We start from the raw sequence: 26,063 nt of genomic DNA on the forward strand, positions 1-26,063 counted from the left end.
TATTCCCTGTTCTTTTTTTACTGCTAATATTGCATCCCATGAATGTACCGTTTATCTTTTATTCAGTAATTGAAAGCCATGTGGGTTTTTCCAGTTTGGGCAATCGTGAATAAAGTAGCTATAAACATTGGCATACAGGTTTTTGTGAACAAAACTTCTTGGGAAAATACCTAGGAGTGGTACTGCTGGGTTATATGGAAAGCATATGTTTAACTTTTTTAAGAAACTGTGACTCTTTATGGCTATACCATTTTGTATTCCATTTTTTCCAATTTTCTTATTGTGGTAAAATACATGTAAAACTTAAACCATCTTAACCAGTTTAAAGTGGTATTAAATACATTAATAGTTTTTACAACCATCACTACCATCTGCCTCCATATTTCCTTCATCCTGTAAAACTGAAACTGTGTACATTACACAATAAATCCCTATTATTCCACCCTCCACAGTCCCTAGCAATTACCATTCTACTAGTGTTTGTCTCCATGATTTTGATTATTCTAAGTACGTTATATAAGTAGAATCATGCAGTCTTTGTCTTTTTATGACGGGCTTATTTCACTTAGTATAATCCTCAAGGTTCATCCATATGAACCTCAAGGTTGTAGCATATGTCAGAATTTCCTAACTTTTTAAGGCTGTATAATATCCCATTACATTGATATACTGCATTTTGCTTATCCATTTATCCCTCAATGGACACTTGGATGGCTTACATATTGTAGCTATTGTGAATAATGCTGCTGTGAACATGGGTGTACAAAAATATCTTTGAGACCCTGCTTTCAGTTATTTTGAGTATATAACCGGAAGTATAAATGCTAAATCATATAGTAACTGTGTTTTTAATTTTCTGAGGAATTGCCGTACTGTTTTCTGCACAGCAGCTGTACCATTTTTCAGCCACCAACAGAGCATAGGGGTTCCAATTTCTCCACATCCCCACCAATACTAGTTCTTTTCTTTTTTTTTCCTTTTTTTCTTTTCTTTTTTGTATACTAGACATATTAACGAGCGTGAGATAGTGTCTCATCATAGTCCTTTGCCCATTTTTGAATCAGATTGTAGAATTCTCTATATATTCTGGATATGAATCCCACATCAGATATATGATTTCACAAATATTTTCTTTTATTCTATGGGTTTCATTTTGACTCTGTTGGCATTATCTTTTGATAAATGAATTGGAACATTTTTTCATGATATCTGACTTATTTATATGTTTTTTTGTTGCCTGTGCCTTTGGTGTCATATCCAAGAAATCATTGCCAAATCCAATGTCATGAAGATTTTTCTCTATGTTTTTTTCTAATAGTTTTACAGCTTGAGGTCTTATATTTAGGTCTTTGATCCTTTTTGAATTAATTTTCATATGTGGTGTTAGATAAGGGTCCAACTTCATTATTTTGCACGCAGATATCCAGTTTTCCCAGCACCATTTGTTGGAAAGACTATTCTTTTCCTATCGGATGGTCTTGGTGCCATTGTCAAAAATCATTTGACCGTGTATGCAAAGAGCTCTCCATTCTATTTTATTGGTTTATATGTCTGTCTTTATGCCAGTACCACAGTGTTTTGATTACTGTAGCTTTGTGTACTAAGTTTTGAAATCAGAAAGTATGAGTCCTTCATCTTTTTTCTTCTTTTTTTAAAAATTAAATTAAATTATTTTTATTTTTATTTATGAGAGAGAGAGACAAAGCATGAGCAGGGGAGGGGCAGAGAGAGAGGGAGACACAGGATCCAAAGCAGACTCCAGGCTCTGAGCTGTCAGCACAGAGCTTGATGTAGGACTCGAACTCACAAACCGCAAGATCATGCAGATGCCTCTTTGTTCTTCCTTTTTAAGATTGTTTGGCTGTTTAAGATCCCTTGAGATTCCATAGGAATTTTAGGATGGAAATTAAAATTTCTATTTTTAAAAAGTCACTGGGATTTTGATAGGGACTGCATTAAATCTGTAGATTACTTTGGATAGTATTAACATCTTAAAAACATTGTCTTCCAGTTCATGAATATGAGATGTTTCTCTTTATTTATGTCTTCTTTAATTTCATTCAGCAATATTTTATAGTTTTCATTGTATAAGTGTTTCACTTCCTATTGTGTTAATTTCTAAATATTTTATTCTTTTTGATGCTATAGTAAATAGAATTGTTTTCATAATTTCCTTTTCAGATTATTAGCTGTCTGTATACAGAAATGCAACTGATTTTTGAGTGTTGACTTTGTATCCTGCTACTTTGCTGAGTTCATTTATTAAACTTTTTTTAATAAAATCATTAGATTTTGAACATAAAATATCATACCATCTATGAACAGAGATAACGTTACTACTTCCCTTACAATTTGGATGGCTTTTTAAATTATTTATTTATTTATTTTTGGGTGATCACATGTATTGAAAGGGTTGGAAAAAAATTGAATGCACTTTAGTGTAAGAATTTTTGAGTTATCTGCAAATCAACTCATTTCAGGAGTGGAAGGATCCTTGGTCATTTCTTAATATCAAAATTTACACAGGTTTCTCTTTTGAATGTCTTCTACATTTAAAGAGACAATCGTACAAAGTCTTCCATATTCCATACGTGATAAATTCTTTGTTTCAGCCAATTCTTTAAAAAAAACTTTATGTTTATTATTTATTTTTGAGAGACAGAGTGAGAGTGGGGAGGGGCAGAGAGAGAGGGAGACACAATCTGAAGCAGGCTCCAGGCTCTGAGCTGTCAGCCCAAACCCCGATGTGGGGCCTTAACCCCACAAACTGTGAGATCACCACCTGAGCCGAAGTCAGCTGCTTAACCTATTGAGCCACCCAGGCACCCCTGTTTCAGCCAATTCTTAATGGAGGGCAACTAGTACAACATCTCCTGGGACAAAGAGCATCAGAATATTCCATTTTGTGTATATACATACACACACACATATCTTTGTATGTTTCCTCATCAATTTCTCTGGTAATCACAGTTTCTTCCACATCTCTCAACATTATATTTACATCCTGATCATAAACATGTAGTCTTCCTTGAAACTCTCTGTTGTTTCTCATTTTCATATAAATTCACTCATCAAGGCCAAGCCTGGTGAGATCCAGGGCTCTTCTACAAGTGCTGGTAGTTTGTTGATGGTCCACATCGTCTGCCATGTTTCAAACCCTGAACCCTTTCCCCTGGATGCCTTTTACTTCTTCTTGCCTAAGTGCTCTGGCCAGAACTTCCAGTACTGTGGTGAGTAGAATGGTAAAAAGAATGAGTAGAATAGAATGGTGAAAGTGAGCATCCTTGCCATGTTCCTGATCTTAGTAGGAAAGCCTTCAGTCTTTCACCAGTAATGTTTACCGCAGGTTTTTCATATATGACTTTTATTATGTTGAGGTAGTTTCCTTCTGTTACTAGTTTGTTGAATATTTTATGAAATAATGTTGAATTTTGTTAAATTCTTTTTATGCATCTATTGAGATGATCATGATTTTTAGCTTTCATTCTGTTAGTGTTGAATCATCATTGTGTTCCAGGAATAAATCTCTCCTTGTCATGGTGTATTATCCTTTCAATATGCTGCTGAATTCAGTTTGCTCATATTTTATTGAAGGGTTTTGTGTCTATATTAATCAGGGATATTGGTCTGTAGTTTTCTTTTCTTGTAACATTTTTGTTTGGGTTTGGTATCATGATAATGTTGACCTCATAAAATGAGTTAGAAATTATTTCCTTCTCTTCAGTTTTTGGGAAAACTTTGAGAAGGATAAATACTAGTTTTTCTTTAAATGTTTGGTTTATTGGGGTGCCTGGGTGACTCAGTCAGTTAAACACTGCACTCTTGATTTTGGCTCAGGTCATGATCTCAGAGTCATAAAATCAAGTGTTGGGCTCCACACTGAGTGTGGGACCTGCTTAAGATTCTCTCTCTCTCTCTCTCTCTCTCTCTCTCTCTCTCTCTCTCTCTCTCTCCTGCTCATGCTCTCACTCTCTCTCTCTCTAAAAAAATAAATTAAATTAAAAAATAAATGTTTGATATATTTCATCAGTGAAACCATCCGGTCCAGGGCTTGTTGTTGTAAGATTTTTTTTTTGAAAGACTTTTTTTTGTTTTGTTTTTTTTAGAGAGACAGGGGGAGAGTACGTGTGAACGGGGGAGAGGGGCAGAAAGAGAGAGAGAGAGAGAGAGAGAGAGAGAGAGAGAGAAAGAGAAAAGCTCCACACTCAACATGAATCCCTGTTTGGGGCTTGATCCCACAACTCTGGGATCATGACCTGAGCTGAAATCAAGAGTTGGATGCTCAACATGGTCAACCAACTGAGCCACCCAGGCGCTCCTTGAAAGATTTTTTATTAGTGATTCAGTCTTCTTACTAGTTACATCTAGTCAGATTTTCTATTTCTTTGTGAATACGTTTTGGTGGTTTTGTGTTTCTAGGAATTTGTCCATTTCACCTAGGTTATATAGTTTGTTGGTATGTAATTGTTCATGATACTCTCATAATCCTTTTTATTTCCATAAATAGGATTTCCATAGAATAAGTTGTGTCCCCACTTTAATTTCTGATTTTAGTAATTTGAATCTTCTCGCTTGTTTTCCTTAATCCATCTAGCTAAAGGTTTGTCAATTTTGTTGATCTTTTCAAAGAACCAACCTTCAGTTTCATTGATTTTCTCTACTTTTCTATTCTCTATTTCATTTATCTCTGGTCTGATCTTTAGTATTCCCTTCTTTCTGCAAGCTTTGGGTTTAATTTGTTCTTCTTTTGTAGTTCTTTAAGTTGTAAAGTTAGGTTGTTGATTTGAGATCTTTCTTGTTTGTTAATGTGGGCATTTACAACTATAAATATCCTCCTTTATACTGCTTTCATTGTATGCCATAACTTTTGGTATGTTGTGCTTTCATTTTTATTCACCTCTAAGTATTTTATAGTTTTCCTTGTGATTTCTTCTTTGATCCACTCATTGTTTAAGAGTATGTTTTTTAATTTCCACAATTTTGTGTATTTTCCAGTTTTACTTTTGTTATTGATTTCTAACTTCATCCCTTTGTGGTCAGAAAAGACACTTTATATAACTGTCTCTTAAAATCTGTTGAAACTTAATTTGTGGCCTAACATATGATCTACACTGGAAAATGTTCCACGTGCTCTTGAGAAGAATATATGTGCTGTTGTAGGTTGTATTCTGTTTGTGTCTGTTAGATCTAGTTGGTTTATTGTGTTGTTTAAGATCTCTGTTTCCACATGGTAATCCTGTCCATTATTGAGAGTGGAGTATGGAAATCTCCAGTTGTTATTGTAGAACTATTTCTTCTTTTAGTTCTATCTATATTTATGGTCTGTAATTAGGTGTGCAAATACTTATAATTGTTACATATTCTTGCTATATTGAACCTTTTATTAATATATAATGTCTTCCTTTGTCTCTTGTAAAATTTTTCCATTTAAAGTCTGTTTTTTCTGATATTAGTATAGCCACCCCTGCTCTCTTTTGGCTGCTATATTTTATGGCATATCTTTTTCCATTCTTTCAATCTATTTGTGTCTTTGGATCTAAAATGAGTTTCTTGTATACATAATATAATTGGATGTGTTTTTATGCATTCTGAAAATATCCCTTTTGATTAGATAATTTAACCCATTTACATTTAAAATAATTACTGATAAGGGGAGATTTAATGCTATCATTTTGCTATTTGTTTTCTATGTACCTTAGAGCTCCCCTTGCCCTCATGTTTATTTCCTTCTTCCTGTCTTCTTTGGTGTTTAATTATTATTATTTTTTTTGTAGTGAAATGTTAAAATTCCTTTCTCATTTCATTTTCTGTATATTTTATAGCTATTTTCTTTATGGATACCATGGTATTTACATATAACATCCTGAAGTTATAACATTCTAATTTGAATTCCTACCAGCTTAACTTCAATAACATACAAAAACTGCCTGTTTATAGCTCCATCACCACTCTTTTTGGTTGATGATGTCACAGAATACATCTTTATATATTGTGTGCCCCAAAACACAAACTAATAATTCATTTCAATGCACTAGTATCTTAATTTATATAGAAAACCAAATGTGGAGTTACAAACATAAATTGCAATAATATGAGATTTTAGACTAATATTTTAAAAAATATTTATTTATTTTGAGAGAGATAGAGTAGGGGAGGTACAGAGAGAGAGGAGAGAAAAAATCCCAAGCAGGCCCTGTGCTGTCAGCACAGAGCCTGATATGGGGCTTAATCCCACAAACCTTCAGATCATGTCCTAAGCCAAAATTAAGAGTCAGATGCTTAACCAACTGAGCCACCCAGGCACCCGTAGATTAATTTACATTTTTAAAAATGAACCAGCTCTTAGTTTTGTTGATCTGTTCTACTGGTTTTTTGTTTGTTTCTATATCGTTTATTTCTCTGCTCATCTTTATTATTTCCCTTTTTCTGCTGGTTTTAGGCTTTATTTGCTGTTCCTTTTCTAGCTCCTTTAGGTGTAAGGTTAGGCTGTTTATTTGTGACCTTTCTTGCTTCTTGAGATAGGCCTGAATTGCAATATACTTTCCTCTTAGGACTGCCTTTGCTGCATCCCAAAGAGTTTGGACTGTTATGTCATTGGCTTCCATGTATTTTTTTATTTCTTCTTTATCTCCTGGTTAACCCATTCATTCTTTAGTGGGGTGTTTTTTAACCCCCATGTATTTGACATGGCTTTGTCATGACATGACTTTCCAACTTTTTTCTCGTTTGACTTCAAGTTTCATAGTGTTATAATCTGAAAATGTGCATGGTATGATCTTTATCTTTTTGTACCTGTTGAGGGCTGATTTGTGACCAAGTATGTGATCTGTTCTGGAGAATATGTGCACACAGTAGGGCACCTGGGTGGCTCAGTCGGCTGAGCGTCTGACTTCAGTTCAGGTCATGATCTCAGGACTCATGGGTTCAAGCCCCGCATCAAGCTCTGTGCTGACAGCTCAGAGTCTGGAGCCTGCTTCAGATTCTTTGTCTCGCTCTCTCTGCCCCTCCCCAGCTCGCAGCTTGCACTTTGTCTCTCGCTCTCCCAAAAAGAAAATAAACATTAGAAGAAAAAAGAATGTATATTGTGCTGTTTTAGGGTGAAATGTTCTGAATATATCTGTTAAGTCCATCTGGTCCAGTATGTCATTCAAAGCCATTGTTTCCTTGTTGGTTTTCTGCTTAGAATATCTGTCCATTGCAATTTTTAAAAATCTTTTGGTTTTTTGGGGCTCCTGGGTGGCTCAGTAAGTTAATGGTCTGCTCTTGATTTCAGGTCAGGTCTGATCTCACATGGTTCATGAGTTTGAGCCCCATGTTGGGCTCTGCACTGACAGCACGAAGTCTGCTTGGGATTCTCTCTTCTACCTCTTTCTCTGTCCCTCTCCTGCTTGTACTCTGTCGGTCTCTCTCAAAACAATAAATAAACATTAAAAATTTTTTTAAATGTATTGACTTCTTGAAATCATCTCTTTCATGTAGAAAATAAAAAGTAGAGTTACAAACTGTTGTTATAATAATAATAGCTTTTATAATCACCTATAATTTACATTTTTTGAGATCTTTATTTTTTCATATGGCTCAAGTTAACATATAGTTAGTATCTTTCATTTCACCCTGCAAATCTCCCATGAAATTTCTTGTAGGCAGTTCTAGTGGTAATGAATTCCTTCAGTTTTTGTTTATCTGAGAATGTCTTAATTTCTCCTTTTTTTTCTTTTTCAATATAAGCATTTAGTGATATAAATTTCCTTTCAAACACTGTTTTAATTACAACACAGAAATTTAACATGTTATGTTTTTATTTTTGTTTAGTGCATAATGTTTGCCAGTTTCCCTTAATAATTCCTCTTTGACACATAGGTTATTTTTAAGAGTGTTGTTTAACTTTCAAACATGTGGGGGTCTTGAGGTATCTTTGCTTTTTTGGTGTGTGTGTGTGTGTGTGTGTGTGTGTTTTAATGTTTTTTTTTTAATTTTTGAGAGAGAAAGTGTGCAAGCGGGGGAGGGGCAGTGAGAGAGGGGGACAGAGGATCTGAAGCAGGGCTCTGTGCTGATAGCAGAGAGCCTGACACTGGGCTGGAACTCATGAACTTCGAGATCATGACCTGAGCCAAAGTTAGATGCTAAACTGACTGAGCCATCCAAGCACCCTGTTTTTTGTTTTTTTATTTTTTAAATATTTATTTTTGAGAGAGAGAGAACATGAGAAGGGAAGGGGCAGAGAGACAGACAGAGAGAGAGAGAGACAGACAGAGAGAGAGAGACAGAGAGAGAATCCCAAGCAGGCTGCACACTGTCAGTACAGAGCTGGAGGTGGAACTTGATCTCAAGAACCGTGAGATCATGACCTGAGCAGACATTAAGAGTCAGACACTCAACCGACTGACACCCCCTCAAGGTGTCTTTGTTTTTTATTCCTCGTTTAATTCTGTTATGGCCAGAGAACATACTGTGTGTGATTTTATTTTTTTTAATTGTTATGTCTTGTTTTGTGGGCCAGGATATGATGTCTCTTGGCGATTGCTGCATTCATTTGAAAATGTGTTTTCTGCTGTTGGAGTATTCTAGAGATGCAACTTAGATTATGTTGAGTGGTAATGTTATTTAGGTCTTCTCTCTTCTTGTTGATTTTCCATCTGCTTGTTCTGTGAATTAGACAGGAGTGATGAACTTTCAAAGTGTAATAGTGGGTTCTCTATTTCTCCTATCATCTCTATTATTTTTTGCTTCATGTATTTGGAGCAATATTTTATGTATATATACATTCAGGATTGTTTTGTCTCCTTGGTGAATTGACTCTGGTGAATTTTCTTTTTTAATTTCTGAAATCTGCTTTGTATAGTATGAAGACAGCCACTCTAGATTTCTTTTGACATTGCATAAATAAATTTACATTTATTTATGTCTCAGTAAACAGCTTTATTGAGATATAATTTACATGTCATAAAATTCACCCGTTTAAAGTGTACAGCTCTGTGATTTTTAGCATATTCAGAGCATTGTGCATTTGTTATAATAATGTTATTTCAGAACATTTTCATCATTCCCTTCAAAACCTTTTTTTTTAACTTTTAATCTATTTATATTATTATATTTAAGGTGTGTGTGTGTGTGTGTGTGTGTGTGTGTGTGTTGTAGACAGCATATAGTTGGATCTACCCCTCCCACCCCAGCTAATAATCATTATTTTTTAATTGATCTATTTAGGTCATTTACATTTAATATGTCATGTATATTAATATATTATTGCTATGGTCAAATCTAGGGCTACCATTTTATTATTTGTTTTCTATTTGTCCTCTCTGTTTTTTCCCTCTGTTTTGTCTTTCTTGCTTCTTTTGACTTATTTAAATATTTTTTTAGTATTCCATTTGAATTTATATTTGGCTTTTTAGTTATAGATCTTTGAATTAAGTTTTTTAGTGGTTGTTCTAAGGATTGATTATATTATGCACCTCCAATTTCACACAGACTACCTGAGCTAATATCACTTCACATAAATGTGGAAGCCTTATAACCTCATGGGACCCTTTCCCTTTATTTTATAGCTATCATATGTATGATGCTTATATACATTGAAAGCCTCCCCTACCAATTATATATTTTTTTGCTTTCAACTGCAAACATTTTATTTTTATTATTTAATGTTTATTTTTGAGAGAGAGCACACATGCACACATGAATGGGAGAGGGGCAGAGAGAGAGGGAGACACAGAATCTGAAGCAGGCTCCAGGCTCTGAGCTGTCAACACAGAGCCCGACACAGGGCTTGAACTCACTAACTGTGAGATCATGACCTGAGTCGAAGTTGGGTGCTCAACCAACTGAGCTACCCAGGTGCCTCTCAATTGCAAACATTTTTTAAAAGTCTTTAAAAGTAGTAAAAGAGTCCATTTTTTTTACCCCACTGTTTACTGTCTCTCTTGTTCCTCTCTGAAGGAGACATTCTGGAGTTCCTAATTCTCCCCTGATACCTTTCTGTTATAGCAAGTCTGCTAGTGGGGGATTCTCTTAGTTTTCCTTTATCTGAGTTTTTATTTTCTTCTTTAATTTGAGAGAGAGAGCATGAGTGGTGGAGAGCGGCAGAGGGGGAGAGGGAGAATCTTAAGCAGGTTCCATCCTCAGCATGGAGCTTGACGTAGGCAGGGCTTGATCCCATGACCCTGGGATCATGACCTGAACCAAAACCGAGTCAGATGCTCAACCAGCTGAGCCACCCAGGTCCCCCCAACTGAGAATGTTTTTATCTCACTTCATTCCTGAAGTTTTGTGGTTTTTTTTGATGGATATAGAATTATGTGATGATACTTTTTTTTTGTTCCCTGTTAGCACTTTAAAGATATTCCACTGACTTCTGGCTGCCATCTTTTATGATGAGAAATCCACAGTTCTGATTGTTATAGTATTCTATGTTATAGCATTCTATTGTTATAGCATTCTCTGTTAACCTTACAGATTCCTCTTTTTTCCTTTTAGCAGCACAGTTATGATGTGACTGATACGATATGGCTTTTTTGTGGGGGGGATTTGATGAACTTCTTGAATCTAAATTTATATATTTAATCAAATTTGGGGAGTTTTCAAGATTTTTTAAATTTCCTTTTTACATTTATTTATCTTTGAGAGACAGAGCACAAGTGGGGGAGGGGAAGAGAGAGAACGAGACACAGAATCCAAAGCAGGCTCCAGGCTCTGAGCTGTCAGCACAGAGCCCAACACAGGGCTCAAACCCACAAACCATGAGATCATGACCTGAGTCAAAGTCGGACGCTTAACCGACTGAGCCACCCAGGCACTCCTCAGACTTTTTTTCCCACCAATCTCTTTCTCCCTCATTCTTGGACTTTTGATATTGTCTCATAGGTCCCTGAGGCTCTGTTCATTTTATTTGCAATTTTTTTTCTCTCTGTTCTTCAGATTGGATCATTTCTAATGTCCTATCTTCATATTCCACCTAATAAATTTTTAATTTGCAATATTTTGCAATATTTTAATTTGCAATATTTTACCTCTTGGCTCTAAAATTTGGTTATTTTTTTAGTTTCTATTTCTCTACTCAGAACTTCTGTTGTTCCATTAATTTCGAGAGTTTTCACCTTTACCTAATGGAGAATGGGTATAATAGTTTCTTTAATGTCTTCATTTAGCTTTTTTTTCCTAATAAATAAAATGGTGGAATAGGAGGTCCCCAGCTCACTTCCCTCAACACGCACACAGACAACAGTCCAGCAGCCATCCACAGAAAAAAAAGTGCCTTTGTGGGAGCTTTGGGATCCTAGTAGGAGGTTGTGAAACCCCAGGAAAGCCCAGGACTAAGGAAAACTGATTTCAGGAAGCAGGCTCTAACCCTGGTGGAAAGCCAACCAAATGTGGTGCTGGGTACAGAATAATAACCCCATCTCTTTATGGACTTGGCTCCAACCCCACTTGGCTGCAGTCCTGCAACCGGTTCCATCCACCAAGGCACCAGGAGGAGCCATGGTCATCTACGCCACCAGTATCAGGCCTGCCAGCCTTGGACACAATTGCAGATCCTGAAGCATCCCTGTGACCCAGCTCAAGCCCTACTCTAACTGCCAGTCTAGAGTCAGACATGCCTGCACAGGGGCCCTATGGGAGACATGCTCCTGGTAACAGTCCTGCTAACCTTGGTTCTGACTTTGGATTCTGAAGCAACTCTGTAACCTTGTTTCAGCCCTGATCTCAGTCCTACCTACCCAGGGATCCAGCACTGCTGGTCTGTTCTCCTCATAGTAGGCTTACCAACCTCAGTCCTGGCTGTGGACCCTGAAGCCAGTCCCAGCTACATACTTTGAAATGGCCCCGAGACTCAGTGACAACTCCTCTCTGACATGGTTGGAAGCCAGTTCTGACCACCCAGGAAACTGGTGACAGACCTGCCCCTCTGAGCCTCTAATGGCAGGCCTGTCGGCCTAGTTCTTGACTGCAGAACCTGAAGCAACCCTGTGACCCCGTTCCAGCCCTGCTCTACCACAGTTCCAGAGACAATCTTCCCACCCAGGGACTTTCCTAGGGACATGGTGCAAGTGCAGTCAGGGATCTGTGGGAGCCATACCCATCTGTGCCTGATAACAGACCTGCTGTCTGTGGACTTGACTGTAGCAATTTTACAAGTCCACTATTACCTCGATGCCAAAGCCAGACAAGGAGACTATGAGAAGAGATCGTTACAGGCCAATATTTCTGACGAACATAGATGCAAAAATCCTCAACTGAATACTAGCAAACTGAATTGCTAAAAGGATCATACAGCATGATCAAGTGGTATTTATCCCAGGGATGCGAACATGGTTCAACATATGCAAGTCAATAAATGTGATACATCACATTAACAGAATGTAGGATAAAAAGCATATGATTATCTAGATGGGTTAGGAGCATTAAGGAATTGACTCCTGAAATTGTTGTACTATATGCTAACTAACTTGGATGTAATTTAAAAAAATAAATAAAAATTTAGAAAGTATTATATGATTATCTCAATAGATGCAGAAGAAGTATTTTATAAAATTCACCATCATTTTATGATAAAATCTCTCAACAAATTAGTATAGAAGGCATGTACCTCAATATAATAAAGGCCATATATGAATGCCCACAGCTAACATCATACTAAAGGGTGAAAGCTCAAAGCTTTTCCTCTAAAATCAGGAACAAGACAAGAATGCTGTCTGTCTCCGTGATTATTCAACATAGTACTGGAAGTCCTAGCCATAACAATTAGACAAGAAAAAGAAATCAAAGGTATCCAATTTGGGCAGAAAGAAGTGAAATTGTCTCTATCTGCAGATAACATGATTTTATATACAGAAAACCCTAAAGATTCCTAAAAAAAAAAAAACAAACCAACTGTTAGAACTAATAAAAAAATTCAGTAAAGGTGCAGAATACAAAATCAGCATACAAAAATCAGTTGCACTTCTATACACTAACAACCAACTATCTGAAAAACAAATTAAGAAGACAAACCCGTGTGGGACGCCTGGTTGGTTCAGTCGGTTGAGTGTCCAACTCTTGATTTCAGCTCAGGTCATGATCCCAAGGCTGTGGTATTGAGCCCGTCAGGCTCTGTGCTGAGCATGGAGCCTGCTTACGATTCTCTCTCTTTCTCTATCTCTCTCTCTCCCTCTGTCCCTCTCCCCGGCTTGTGCTCTCTCCCTCTAAAATAAAAAAAAATAATTTGAAAAATTAAAAAAAAGACAATCCCATTTACAATAGCATCAAAAAGAATAAAATACTTAGGAATAAATTTAAACAAGGAGGTGAAAGATCTGTACACTGAAATCTATTAAACATTGATGAAAGAAATTGAAGAAGACACAAATAATTTAAAAGATACCGTGTTCATGGATTGGAAGAATTAATAACAAATAATATGTGTCAACATACCCATATAACCCTAAGTGATCTACAGATTAAATGGGGTCCCTATAAAAATTCCAATGATAATTTTTCACAGAAATAGAAAAAATTCTAAAATTCATATGGAGCCACAAAAGACCCAAGTAACTACAGCAATACTGAACAAGAAGAAAAAAACCAGAGGCATCTCACTTCCTGATTTCAAATTGTATTACAAAGCTATAGTAATCAGAGCTGTATGGTATTGGCATAAAAACAGACACACAGATCAATGGAACAGAACAGAGAGCCCAGAAATAAACTCACATATGTTCAGTCAACTAAGGTATCAAGAATACACCATGAGGGAAAGGATAGTCTCTTTAATAAATTGTGTTGGGAAAACTGGATATTCACATGCAAAAAAAGGAAATTGGACCTTTGTCTCACACCATACACAAAAATCAACTCAAAATTGGTCAAAGACTTAAATGTAAGACCTGAAACTATAAGACTCCTAGAAAAAAAAAGCATATGGGAAAGCTCCTTGACATTGGTCTTGACAATGGTTTTTCAGGGGATGACACCAAAAGCACAAGCAACAAAAGAAAAATTAAAACAAGTAGGACAGCACCAAATTAAAAAGTTTCTGCAGGGGCGCCTGGGTGGCTCAGTCGGTTAAGCGTCCGACTTCGGCTCGGGTCACTATCTCACAGTCCGTGAGTTCGAGCCCCGCGTCGGGCTCTGGGCTGATGGCTCAGAGCCTGGAGCCTGCTTTGGATTCTGTGTCTCCCTCTCTCTCTCTGCCCCTCCCCCGTTCATGCTCTCTCTCTGTCTCAAAAATAAATAAAACATTAAAAAAAAATAAAAAAAGTTTCTGCAAATAAATGAAATCAACAAAATGAAAAGGCATCCTATAGAATGAGAAAATATTTGCAAACCATATATCCATAAGGTGTTGATAGCCAAAATATACAAGGAACTCATAGTATTCGGTGGCAAAAAAAATAAACAAAATGGAAAAACACCGAAATAGACAATTTTCCAAAGTAAACATACAAATGGCTGATGGGTATATGAAAAAGTGCTGAACATCACTAACCATCAGGAAAATTCAAACCAAAACCATAGTGGGAGATCACCTCATGACCTTAAGATGGCTATCATGAAGAAATCAAAAGATAAGTATTGGCAAGGATGTGCAGAAAAGGGAACACTTATATACTGTTGGTAGGAATGTAAATGGTACAACCATTATGGAAAACAGGATAGTGATTCCTCAAAAACTTAAAAATAGACACACCGTATGATCAAGAAATCTCGCTTCTGGGTCCATATCCAAAGGAACTGAAATTAATATCTTGAGGAGATATCTGCACTCCCATATTCATTGTAGTATAATTCACAATAGCCAAGATATGAAAACAACCTAAGTGTCCATCAACAGACAAAGGGATAAAGAAAATGTCACACACACACACTGGAGTATTATATAGCCTTAGAAAAGAAGGGAGTCCTGGTGTTTGTGACAACATGGATGAACCTCGAAGTCATTATACTAAGTGAAATAAACCAGGCACAGAAAGACAAATACTGCTGATCTTACTTATACGTGGGATCTAAAAAAAGTCAAAGTCATAGAAACAGCGAGTAGAAGAATAGTTACCGGGGGATGAGGAGTAAAGGAAACATGATGTTTGTTGGTCAGCGGGTACAAACTTTCCGGTATAAGCTGAATGAATTCTAGAGACCTAATGTATGGCATGGTGATATAGCTAATATACCTATAGTTAATAAGGTATGGGGCGCCTGGGTGGCTCAGTCGGTTGAGCACCGACTTCGGCTCAGGTCACGATCTCACGGTCCGTGAGTTCGAGCCCCGCATCGGGCCCCTGTGCTGACAGCTCAGAGCCCGGAGCCTGTTTCAGATTCTGTGTCTCCCTCTCTCTGACCCTCCCCCATTCATGCTCTGTCTCTCTCTGTCTCAAAAATAAATAAACGTTAAGGAAAAAAAAAAAATAAGGTATACTTGAAATTTGCTGAGAGAAGATCTTAGGTGTTCTTAACACACAAACATACACACACACACACACACAGAGTAACTGTGAGGTGAGGGATAAGTTAATTAACTTCATGGGCTGATCATATCACAATGTATACATATATCAAAACATTACATGTTATTCCTTAAACATATACAATTTTTACTTATCAATAATACCTCAAAGCTGGAAAAATATAAGTACTTAAATTTTTTTTTTTTTTAAGATCTATTCATTTCTCAGAGAGACAGAGCGTAAGCAGGGGAGGGGCAGAGAGAGAGAGGGAGACACAGAATCTGAAACAGGCTCCAGGCTGAGCTGTCAGCACAGAGCCTGATGCGGGGCTTGAACTCACGGACCACGAGATCATGACCTGAGCTGAAGTTGGACACTCAACCGACTGAGCCACCCAGGTGCCCCAAAATGGGCTCCAGGCTCTGAGCTGTCAGCACAGAGTTCTAAGCAAGGCTTGGACCCATGAACACGAGATCATGACCTGAGCCAAAGTCAGATGCTTAACTGACTGAGCCACCCAGGCACCCCTGTACTTTTAAAAATAATAAGTCTTTGTCTAAAAATTCCACATCTGGGTCATCTCAGGGTTGACATCTGTGGATTGTCTTTTCCCTTGGGAAATGGTCAGATTTTTCACATGTGTGTAAGTGATGAGTAAGTTTGGACTGTATCCTGGGAATTTTAAGTTTGCAAACTTAACTTTTAAGTTTGCAATTTTATATTGCAAACTCAGGATCCTGTTAATATCCCTTGGAGAATGTTGGATTTTGTTGGCTTGTTCGTTTTAGCAGGCCATCAACCTGGGTAGGTTCAGATGGCAGGTTCTGTCCCATCTTCTGTGGGTGTTGGTTACAACGTTAGTTCAATCTCTAAAGCCTTTGCTGTGCTATTTGGATTAGCATGTGCCGCCCTGGGGTTGGTCTGTGACTTGGGCATTGGTTTATATCATTGTTCAGTTTTCAGAACCTTGTTGCTCTTCTTCACATTTGTTTCCTGCTTGTGTAGTTCAGAGGCGAGCCTCTGAGGTGAAAAGGGAAAATTAGTAATGTCCCTACCCCCTTACTCTCTAATACATAGAGGAGTTTCTTTTCCTGGTCCTTTGGAAATAGGAGGCTTCTCCTAGATTATCTGCTGTTGGTGCTTGTTGCACAGTTACGTGGTTTGGCTTATTCTTGGATCAGGAGACAAAGGAGGGAAAAGAAATATGAAATTCACCCCTCCCCTCATTATAAGTCATTATTCAAGTTCTAACTTAAATCCCTGGTCTGTTTTTTTTTTTCAGTTTACTTTTCAAAGTTCACAGGCTCTTGTTTCTTATATGCTATTTAAGATTTTTGGGGCGCCTGGGTGGCGCAGTCGGTTAAGCGTCCGACTTCAGCCAGGTCACGATCTCGCGGTCTGTGAGTTCGAGCCCCGCGTCAGGCTCTGGGCTGATGGCTCGGATCCTGGAGCCTGTTTCTGATTCTGTGTCTCCCTCTCTCTCTGACCCTCCCCCGTTCATGCTCTGTCTCTCTCTGTCCCAAAAATAAATAAAAAACGTTGAAAAAAAAATAATGTTATAAAAAAAAGATTTTTATCTGGGGGCGCCTGGGTGGCTCAGTCGGTTAAGCGGCCGACTTCGGCTCAGGTCATGATCTCACGGTCCGTGAGTTCGAGCCCCGCGTCAGGCTCTGTGCTGACAGCTCAGAGCCTGGAGCCTATTTCAGATTCTGTGTCTCCCTCTCTCTGACCCTCCCCTGTTCATGCTCTGTCTCTCCCTGTCTCAAAAATAAATAAAAAAAAAAAAAGTTAAAAAAAAAAAAGGTTTTATTAAAAAAAAAAAAAGATTTTTATCTGTCATCAGTGGGAGAGGCTGCGTATCATTACTTTACTTCATCTTGGCCAGCAACAAAGAACTAGTGTCAGTCTCTTCATTATTTTCGGTACTTTATTCTTCTATATAAATTGTAAAATCTTTTTAGCTTTCATGAAAAGTTATGTTGAGATTTTGGTTGGAATTGCCTTCAATCTATAAATCATTTTGGGGAGAAATTCCATCCTTACAGTATTGAGTATTTATATTCATAAACATGAGATGTTTCTGCATATTTAAGGTCTTGGTTTAACGTTTAGGTTTATTTCTTGATGCCATATAGTTTTTGTTGCTGTTGTGAGTGCCATCTTTCTATTTTAAAATCTACTTTCTGGGGCACCTGCGTGGCTCAGTCATTTGAGCAGCCGACTCTTGATTTTGGCTCACCTCATGATCTCATGCTTTGTGGGTTTGAGCCTTGCGTTGGGCTCCACACTAACCTGCTTGAGACTCTCTCTCCCTCTGCCCCCTCCCCACTCATGCTTTCTCTCTCTCTAAAATAAAACAAAACAAATAAAATATATTTTGTTTATTATTGCTTTATAGAAATCCAGGGTTTTTAGTTATTTTTCCAATGTTTATTTTTAAGATAAACTTTTTTTTTTTTTTAAGTAAGCTCTATGCCCAACATAGGGGCTCAGACTCACAACCCAGAGATCAAGATTGCATGCTTTACTGGCTGAGCCAGCCAGGTACCCCTAAGATAAACTTTCATTAACGTATCCCAAGTCAGGGGCACCTGGGTGGCCCAGTCGGTAGGTGTCCGACTTTAGCTCAGGTCCTGATCTCACAGTTTGTGAATTTGAGCCCCGCATCAGGCTCTGTGCTGACAGAGCCTGAAGCCTGCTTTGGATTCTGTGTCTCCCTCTCTCTCTGCTTCTCCCCCACTTGTGCTCTCTCTCTCTCTCAAAAATAAATAAACATTTACAAAAATTTTTTTAAAAGTATCTCAAGTATGTCCAAATCGTAATTATAGTTATCACATAGTTATAACTTATCACAATGTAAGCACACTATCCTGGCTTTTGACACCATGAATTTGTTTTGCCTCTTCTTGAACTTCATATAAGTGGAATTATGTACTGTGTTCTTTTCTGGGCCTTGCTTCTTTCATTCAAAGTAATATTCTTTTTTTATGTTTATTCATTTTTGAAAGACAGAGAGAGACAGAGCACAAGCAGGGGTGGGGCAGAGAGAGAGGGGGACACAGAATTTGAAGCAGCTCCGGGCTCTGAGCTGTCAGCACAGAGTCCGACGCGGGGCTCAAATTCACGAACTGCGAGATCATGACCTGAGCCAAAGTCAGATGCTCAACCTACTGAGCCACCCAGGCGCCCCTCAAAGTAATATTTCTGAGATTCATGCAGGTTGTTATGCATATCAGCAGTTCACTCTTTTTATTATTGTATACCCGTTATATGAATATACGATTACTTATCCATTCTACTGTTGAAAGAGATTTGGGTTGTTTCCAGGTTTTGGCAGTTATGAATAGTACAACTATTAGCATTCTTGAACATGATTTTTGGTGTACTCATGTACACATTTGTTAGATGGTCACTTTGGAATGGACTGTAAAATGTGAAAATAAAGTATGTAGGTACATTGAACTAGTTTAGTTTTTTTTTTTAATGTTTATTTATTTTGAGGGAGGAGGGTCAGAAAGAGAGAGAGAGATTGAGAATCCCAGGAAGGCCACATGCCCAGCATGGAGCCAGACATGGGACTCTCTATCTCACGACCGTGAGATCATGACCTAGCTTAAATCAAGAGTCGGACACTCAACTTAGCCACCCAGGCACCCCTCAACTAGTTTTCTGAAGTAGTTGTACCAATCTCTGCTTCTACCAACTGTGTACGTGACTTCCAAAAGTTTCCACACAAGCCATCATTTGGTTTAATCAGACTTTTTCATTTATACTAGCTCATCTAGTGGGTATGTAGTGATCTCATGTGATTTCCTCCCAACATTTTATTTTGTTTTATTTATTATTTATTTTTAAATGTTTTTATTTATTTTTGAGACAGAGACAGAGCATAAGCAGGGGAGGGGCAAAGAGAGAGAGGGAGACACAGAATCCGAAGCAGGCTCCAGGCTCCGAGCTGTCAGCACAGAGCCCAACGTGGGGCTCAAACTCATGGAGTGTGAGATCATGACCTGAGCTAAAGTCAGATGCTTAACCGACTGAGCCACCCAGGCACCCCCAACATTTTATTTTGAAAAAATATTTAGGCATACAGAAAAGTTGGAATATTTATACACTGACCATGCATATAACCATCAACCTCGGTTCTACAATTAACATTTTACTCTATGCAATTTATCACATATATATCCATCTATTCTTATTGTGGTTTTAGTTACATTTTCTTGTTGACCAGTGAAGTTGAGTAATGACCACCGTTTCCTATGGCTATTGATTTGTATATATTACAAGCCTCTATTAGTAAGCTTATTCAAGCTTTCTTTTCCCTTCCCTCCACTTTTTAGCTTGTCCACTTTTTCTTATTTATAGATATTTCTTTCTTTTATAAATATCATTTGGGAAACAGGCCCTTTTGGGGTTATATATTTTGTTAGTTTCCTACTGTTACTCTAACAATAACTACAAACTTAGTGGTTTAAAACAACATGAATGTATTATCATACCATTCTAGAGGTTGGAAATCTGAAATCCATTTGGCTGGGCTAAAAGCAAGTGTCAGTGTTCCTGTGTTCCTTACATAGGATCTAGGGAAGAATCCATTTCCTAGAGTTTTCCAGCTAGCATTCCTTGAATCATGGCGCCTTCCTCCACGTTCAAGGTGTATTACTCCAACTTCTGCTCCTGCGATCCCATTTTCTTCTTGGATTCTGACTCTTCTACCTTCCTTTTCCCATATAAGGATCCTATAAATACATTGGGCCCATCATAGATAATCCAGCTAATCTCCTTTCAAGATCCATAACTTTACCATATTGAAAAGTCACTTTTTCCATATAAAGTAACATATTCATAGGTTCTAGGGATTAGGATGTGGATATCTTGGAGAAGGGCATTATTCTGTCTACCACGTATGTTGCAAACATCTTCCACTGCCTTAGGGCTTGTCTGTTTATTCAATTACTGTTGTTTCCATTGAAGTTTCTAGTTTTAATTTAATCCAATATGTCAAACTTTTCCTTTATGATTGGTGCTTTTTGTGTCCCATTTAAGAAATCTGTGCCTACACTCAAGTCATGCCGATACCCTCCTAGGTTTTTCCTCTGGGATGTTATTGTTTTATCGTTCACATTTAGAACTTCAATCTTCTCTGAATAGATTATTGTTTGATATGTGAAGTTGGGGAGGCCAGGGTTCACTTATTTCTGTGTAGATATCCAGTTCCTCTAACAACCAATGATTCATTGATAAGAATGCCCTTTCTCTACAGCTTTGCAGTGCTGTCTTTATTGTAGATCAGGCACCTATATTTGTGTGAGTTTCTGAAATCTCCCAGTGGTATCCACAGAACTTCCTGTGGTAATGGAAATGTTTGATATCTGTCCTTCCAGTATGGTAGCCGTGTGGCTACTGAGCACTTGATACATGGCTAGTATGACTGAGGAACTAAATCGTTGATGTTACTTAATTTTAATTAAGCAGCCATATGTGGCTTGTAGGCACCATATTAAACAGTGCAGCACATTGATCCATGGATCTATTCATGCCATAGATCCCTGTGCCAATACCATACTCTCTTAATTACTGTAGCTTTATAATTAGTCTTTACATTTGCTTCTTCTCTATCAAGATTGTATTAATCATTCTAAGCCTTTTGCTTTCCATGTACACTTTATTTATTTATTTTAAAATGTTTGTTTATTGAGAGAGGAAGAGCAAGCATGAGTGGAGGAGGGGCAGAGAGAGAGAGGGAGAGAGAGAATCTGAAGCTGTCCGCACAGAGCCTGATGCGGGACTTGATCTCATGAAGCGTGAGATCATGACCGGAGCTGAAATTGAGAGTCGGTTGCTCAACTGACTGAGCCACCCAGGAGCTCTTCCATGTACATTTTAGAATCAGCTTGTCAATTTCCCCAAAAAACCCTGGTGTGATTTCAATAAGAACTGCATTGAATTTATAGATCAATTGGGGATAATTGACATTGTTTTACTATTAAGACTTCTAGTTCACAAACATGCTATATCCCTTAATTTTATTTTCTCTCAATAATGTGTGTGTGTGTGTGTGTGTGTGTGTGTGTGTGTGTGTGTGTGTGTAAAGGTCTTGCCCATCTTTTGTTAAAATTATTGTTACGCATGTTATGTCTGTTGGCATTACTGTACATAGTATTGTTTTAAAATTATTATTTTCTAAAGGCAGGCATATCCTTGGTATGTTTTCAAGGGTGGAGAACTCCATGTTCTTATCCACATAAGGATAAGAGGGTTTGGAGGCCTCAGGGGTTCTTGTACAATTAGTCTTGTCTTTACTTAGCTCATATATCTAAAGTCTGTAGTTCTTGATGTCCTTAAGGTCAACAAGGAAGGAGGCCTCACCCCTGCAGAAGCAGGAACTAGAGTCCACCCTGGATAACAACTGTTAGTGAAAACATGGAGGCCCAAGATGAGAAATCCCAGACGTCTAGACCTTCGGACTCCAAATCCTTGACTATTACTTCCTCAACTCCCCAGCTATTAAAGTCTGAGTTGCCTACTGAGGAATTGATGGGGATGGGACAGAAGCTTGACACTCTGTCACCAAACATTTGGTCTGATGAAGATAGTGATGAAATATTGGAGACCACAGACAGTGATGAACTGAAGGATAAAGCCCCCCCTGATCGACCATACTGGGCCAATAAAATTGAGTACCTTCTGGCCCAGGTGGGCTTCTCTGTGGGGCTGAGCACCATCTGGCGCTTTCCTTACCTGTGTTTTCACAACGGAGGTGGTAAGCCTGGGGACCAGGAATCATGGACCCACAAGGGGGCGAGGAGCCAAAGGACTGTCCTTGCTACTCCGAGGTCTCTGAGATATGTGTGTGGGGGGGGGGGGATTTGGGATCCTGACTAGGACAGGAGGCAGGTACCTGAACACCTAGGATGTTGGGTGGGTGGGAGCAGGGTAGCTGAACATTTAGGTTCATGAGGATGGTGGAGCTGGAGGCCTGGGTCCAGGGTGGGCTGGAACCTAAGCATCTGGGTCTTCCAGAAATTGGGAGAGAAGGGACACCTGGGACTATGAGGGATGTGGAAACAGTTGAGCCCTGATGCCTGTGGCCCTGAGGGAGGTCACGGGGGGCGGGAGGAATGTGTTTTCCTGGCCCCCAAAGAAGTCTAGGCACTGAAAACCCAGGTGGTTCTCAGAGCCCTCCTGACTCCCTTGCACAGGCAGTTTTCTCATCATCTACATCCTCATGCTGTTCTTGATCGGGGTTCCTCTTCTATTCCTGGAGATGGCAGCTGGTCAGAGAATGCGTCAGGGCAGCATTGGTGTCTGGAAGGTCATCAGCCCCTGGATTGGTGGTGTGGGGTATACCAGCTTCATGGTGAGGAGTCCTGGGCTGCCCCGGCCTGCCCTTTACACCCCACTCGCACCCTGACCCTTGTCCTGGGATGGGTCCCATGACTTCACTTCCACAGGTCAAGTCTCTTCAGTTCCCAGTCCTCTGTCAGATCCCCTGCTTTCTGCTGGCCTACCTTTCTTCTCCTGTCTCCAGAATTCTCCTTGGTCCCTAGGTGTGCTGCATTGTGGGCTTGTACTACAGTGTGCTCATGGCCTGGAGTCTCTTCTATTTAGTTCAGTCTTTCCAGTCTCCACTGCCTTGGTCAGTGTGCCCCTTACTGAGGAACTCCAGTACTTATGGTGAGAAGAGAGGGAAGAAAAGGGCAATTGGGAGGGCTGAAAAAAGGATAGGGAAATGAAGAAGGAAGAAGATTGTTGAGAAAACTGGGATGAGCAGGAAGATGTTGAATGAGATTGGAAGGAGGAGGTGGAGGGGAATTGGAAGGGGGAGTCACGTGGTCTTGCAGCTTCCTCCATGCCCAGTTCACCTCAGATCCTGAATGTGTGCGGACAACATCCACTACGTACTTTTGGTACCGGAATGTATTGAAGGCCACAGACAAAATCGAAATGGGTGGGCTACCAGTTAAGCATCTCAGTATCTCTGTCTTTGTGACCTGGTTAATTATCTGCATCTCCATGATCAGAGGACCCAAGTCCTCTGGAAAGGTGAGCCACTCTCTAACTTACTAATCTGATGGACTCCTTTCTACCTGAGACCCCCTAATATTCTCCTAACCCGATGCCTGTAGGCCTCTACCTTCTAACACATACTAATATGACCTTTGACTCAGTAGCCTTTGATCCTACTTGTCCCAGCGTCTGTCTTTGCTGAACTCTGTTTCTGAATCATACTTCCCACTCAGATGCTGTATGTCTCAGTGATCCTTCCCTACTTCATCCTTTTCTGTCTCCTTATCCGGAGTCTCATGCTGGAGGGTGCAAAATTTGGTCTCGACAGTTTGTTGGCTGCCCAGGTGAGGTGTCCCCTGACCTTGAATTCTCTTACCCACATGGGGGTGTCAGGGACAGGATGGTTGTCAGTCTGGTAGAGGTCCTCCTAGTTCCCTCCTTCACCCCCTCCTCATCTTCCATCAGATCACAGACCCCTCCTCACTTTATATCCCAGTTTGCATGGTACTTCTCCCCAGGTGCCAGCTCTGTACTCTGTGGAAGTGTGGCGCCGGACAGGGAACCAGATCTTTTTATCCATGGGCCACGGCTTTGGCAGCTTCATCGCAATCAGCTCATACATCCCTCGATCCAACAACTGTGTCATGGATGCCTTTGCTGTGGCTCTTCTCAACTTGGTTGCCTCACTGACCGCCATGGTGTTTGTATTTGCCACAATGGGCCACTTGGCCACAAAGAACAACAACAAATGTTACGTAAAGTGAGCCCAGTATTTCATATGCAGATCATCAAAAAGACCAAAGTCTTAGAAATAGCTCGTGGAATTCCAGCGTAGGCCCCCATCTAGGCTCAGTCAGTATGGGACCCTCAAATGGGAGCATCCTAAACTGTAGCAACACCTGAATCGCTCCAACTCTGTCTCTTTCGGGGCTGCCTTTCTAAACTAGTAAAGCCCTAAACTCAGAGGTTTTCAGTGGTGTGTTCACCCCATTCTTAACCGGGGATTGCCTGGAAAATTAGGAGAATAGCTTTAGCTGAATCATTAGACAAGAGGCAAAAGAAAAAAAGAAAAAAAAAAAAAAAAAAGACCCACAGTACCACCAGAGCCCCCAGAGCCTATTCCTGATTTTCTTCTCCTATAAGATTCATTCTAAAAAATATCCATGAAACATTTATAAAACACCTCCTATCTGCCAACCCTGTGTTGAGTTCTGGAAACACAACCAATGGTGAGGCAGACCACCATCCCTGCCCTAAAGAAAACCACAGTCTTTTGAGGAAGCAGATACTAAAGATAATCACAAAGTAGATGATAACTGGTAGTAAGGGATGATGAAGAGACACAGAAGAGCAAACCACTAACTTCCTGGGGCAGTCAGAGAAGACTTTCCGGTGGAGGCAATCCCAAGCTGAGTCTGTCTCCTGACAAATAACCACCACTTAGCATGCTATCATAATGTTTCCCATTCATAGACCTACATATAAAAACATATCATTAAAAAGATCAGATCACACCATACTACTTTTCTGCAGCTTGTTGACTTGCCCTTATGGAAGTAAATCTTGAATAGCTTTCCATGGCAGTAAACAGAGTTTGGGGGGCTGAGTAAGGATGTGTAGGAACTTGCATATGGAGAATGGTATAGTGGTAGAATTTGGACAGACTGAGTGGGATCAGAGTGGGTGGTGCTAGGCAGAGAGCACACCACGTGCCAGAGATACTGAGCAATGGGGAGCATGACAAGTGGAAGCAGGCTTAATGGTTGGGTATGTCCAAAATAGAGAAGGTGAAGAGTTGTACATTAAGAGATTGGAGAGGCCAGCAGGTCAAGGAAGCTGAGAAGCTTTAACGTCGTCCTGAAATTGTCTAGTAGGAGGTATAGGTCCTAAAGCCCTCCATGACACTGTAGGAAAGACCCCTCCAGGTCTTAAGGCAGAAACTCTGTGGCCTCCCGCAGACACATTATGAAAGTAGGTGTCAGGCAGTGAGGGCCAGGACCCTGGAGACCCAGGTTTCAGTGCAGGCTGCACATTAAGCAGATCAAAAACTCCAGACTAGTGGTTTTCCTTCTTGTGTGAAAGATAAGAGAAGTTACCTTAAAGGGCCAAATGGTTTTATGTGATTCTACCCCTGTCCCCAGGAATGCCGAGACAGTGATGAATCTGATAGTTACCGGGGTGCTGCCTCCTGAGGTCCAGCCCCCAGACAGTCTGTATTATGAGCCAAGCTCCATCTACCCCAAATGGTTCAAGAACCTTCCTGAACAAATGAAAAGCATGATCCTTCCCCATTTGTCCAATTGCAACTTATCTGAACAATTGAAGGAGGTAGGTAGGGGTTGGGGATGGGGTCCAAATGTTCCCTTCAAAGCCCCCAGCACACCAGAAACGTCAGCTCTCCTTAGGTGCCTCTAGAATTCAGAAAGGCAATTCTCAGCAGCATCCTGAACTGGATCACAGTATCCTTCTGTGATAATGCAGGTGTAGCCTCCAGAGCACCAAGCACTAGAGTTCATATAAGCCTGTTCACCCCATCCCCAAAGAGTTGCCAGACTAGCAGCTGTTGTTGGAGGAAGTCCTCATGCCTCAAGGCCAGAGGAGTTTAACAATGTCCATCGACAGTGCTACAGG

The 26,063-nt window shown here is 39.5% G+C and overlaps 1 protein-coding gene and 1 pseudogene across 6 annotated transcripts in view; one reads left to right on the plus strand and one right to left on the minus strand.

Moving 5' to 3' along the window:
• LOC102965734 (orphan sodium- and chloride-dependent neurotransmitter transporter NTT5) overlaps positions 1–26,063 on the plus strand; it is a 55,067-nt gene that overhangs the window by 26,548 nt on the left and 2,456 nt on the right. For 5 of the 6 annotated variants that reach the window (XM_042969320.1, XM_042969319.1, XM_042969318.1 and 2 more), the window contains 7 exons: positions 21,769–22,185; positions 22,625–22,782; positions 22,973–23,099; positions 23,293–23,468; positions 23,666–23,776; positions 23,951–24,192; positions 25,574–25,760. In XM_042969320.1, the coding sequence (XP_042825254.1) occupies positions 21,846–22,185; positions 22,625–22,782; positions 22,973–23,099; positions 23,293–23,468; positions 23,666–23,776; positions 23,951–24,192; positions 25,574–25,760 (1,341 nt within the window). In that variant the 5' untranslated portion in view covers positions 21,769–21,845. Of the gene's footprint in view, positions 1–21,751; positions 22,186–22,624; positions 22,783–22,972; positions 23,100–23,292; positions 23,469–23,665; positions 23,777–23,950; positions 24,193–25,573; positions 25,761–26,063 lie in introns of all 6 variants that reach the window. The other variant, XM_042969321.1, reaches the window with a different exon arrangement.
• On the minus strand, positions 2,834–3,148 carry LOC102951810 (annotated as a pseudogene).

Source organism: Panthera tigris, chromosome E2, assembly GCF_018350195.1.
Source record: "Panthera tigris isolate Pti1 chromosome E2, P.tigris_Pti1_mat1.1, whole genome shotgun sequence".
In the NCBI taxonomy this organism is placed as follows: Eukaryota; Metazoa; Chordata; class Mammalia; order Carnivora; family Felidae; genus Panthera; species Panthera tigris.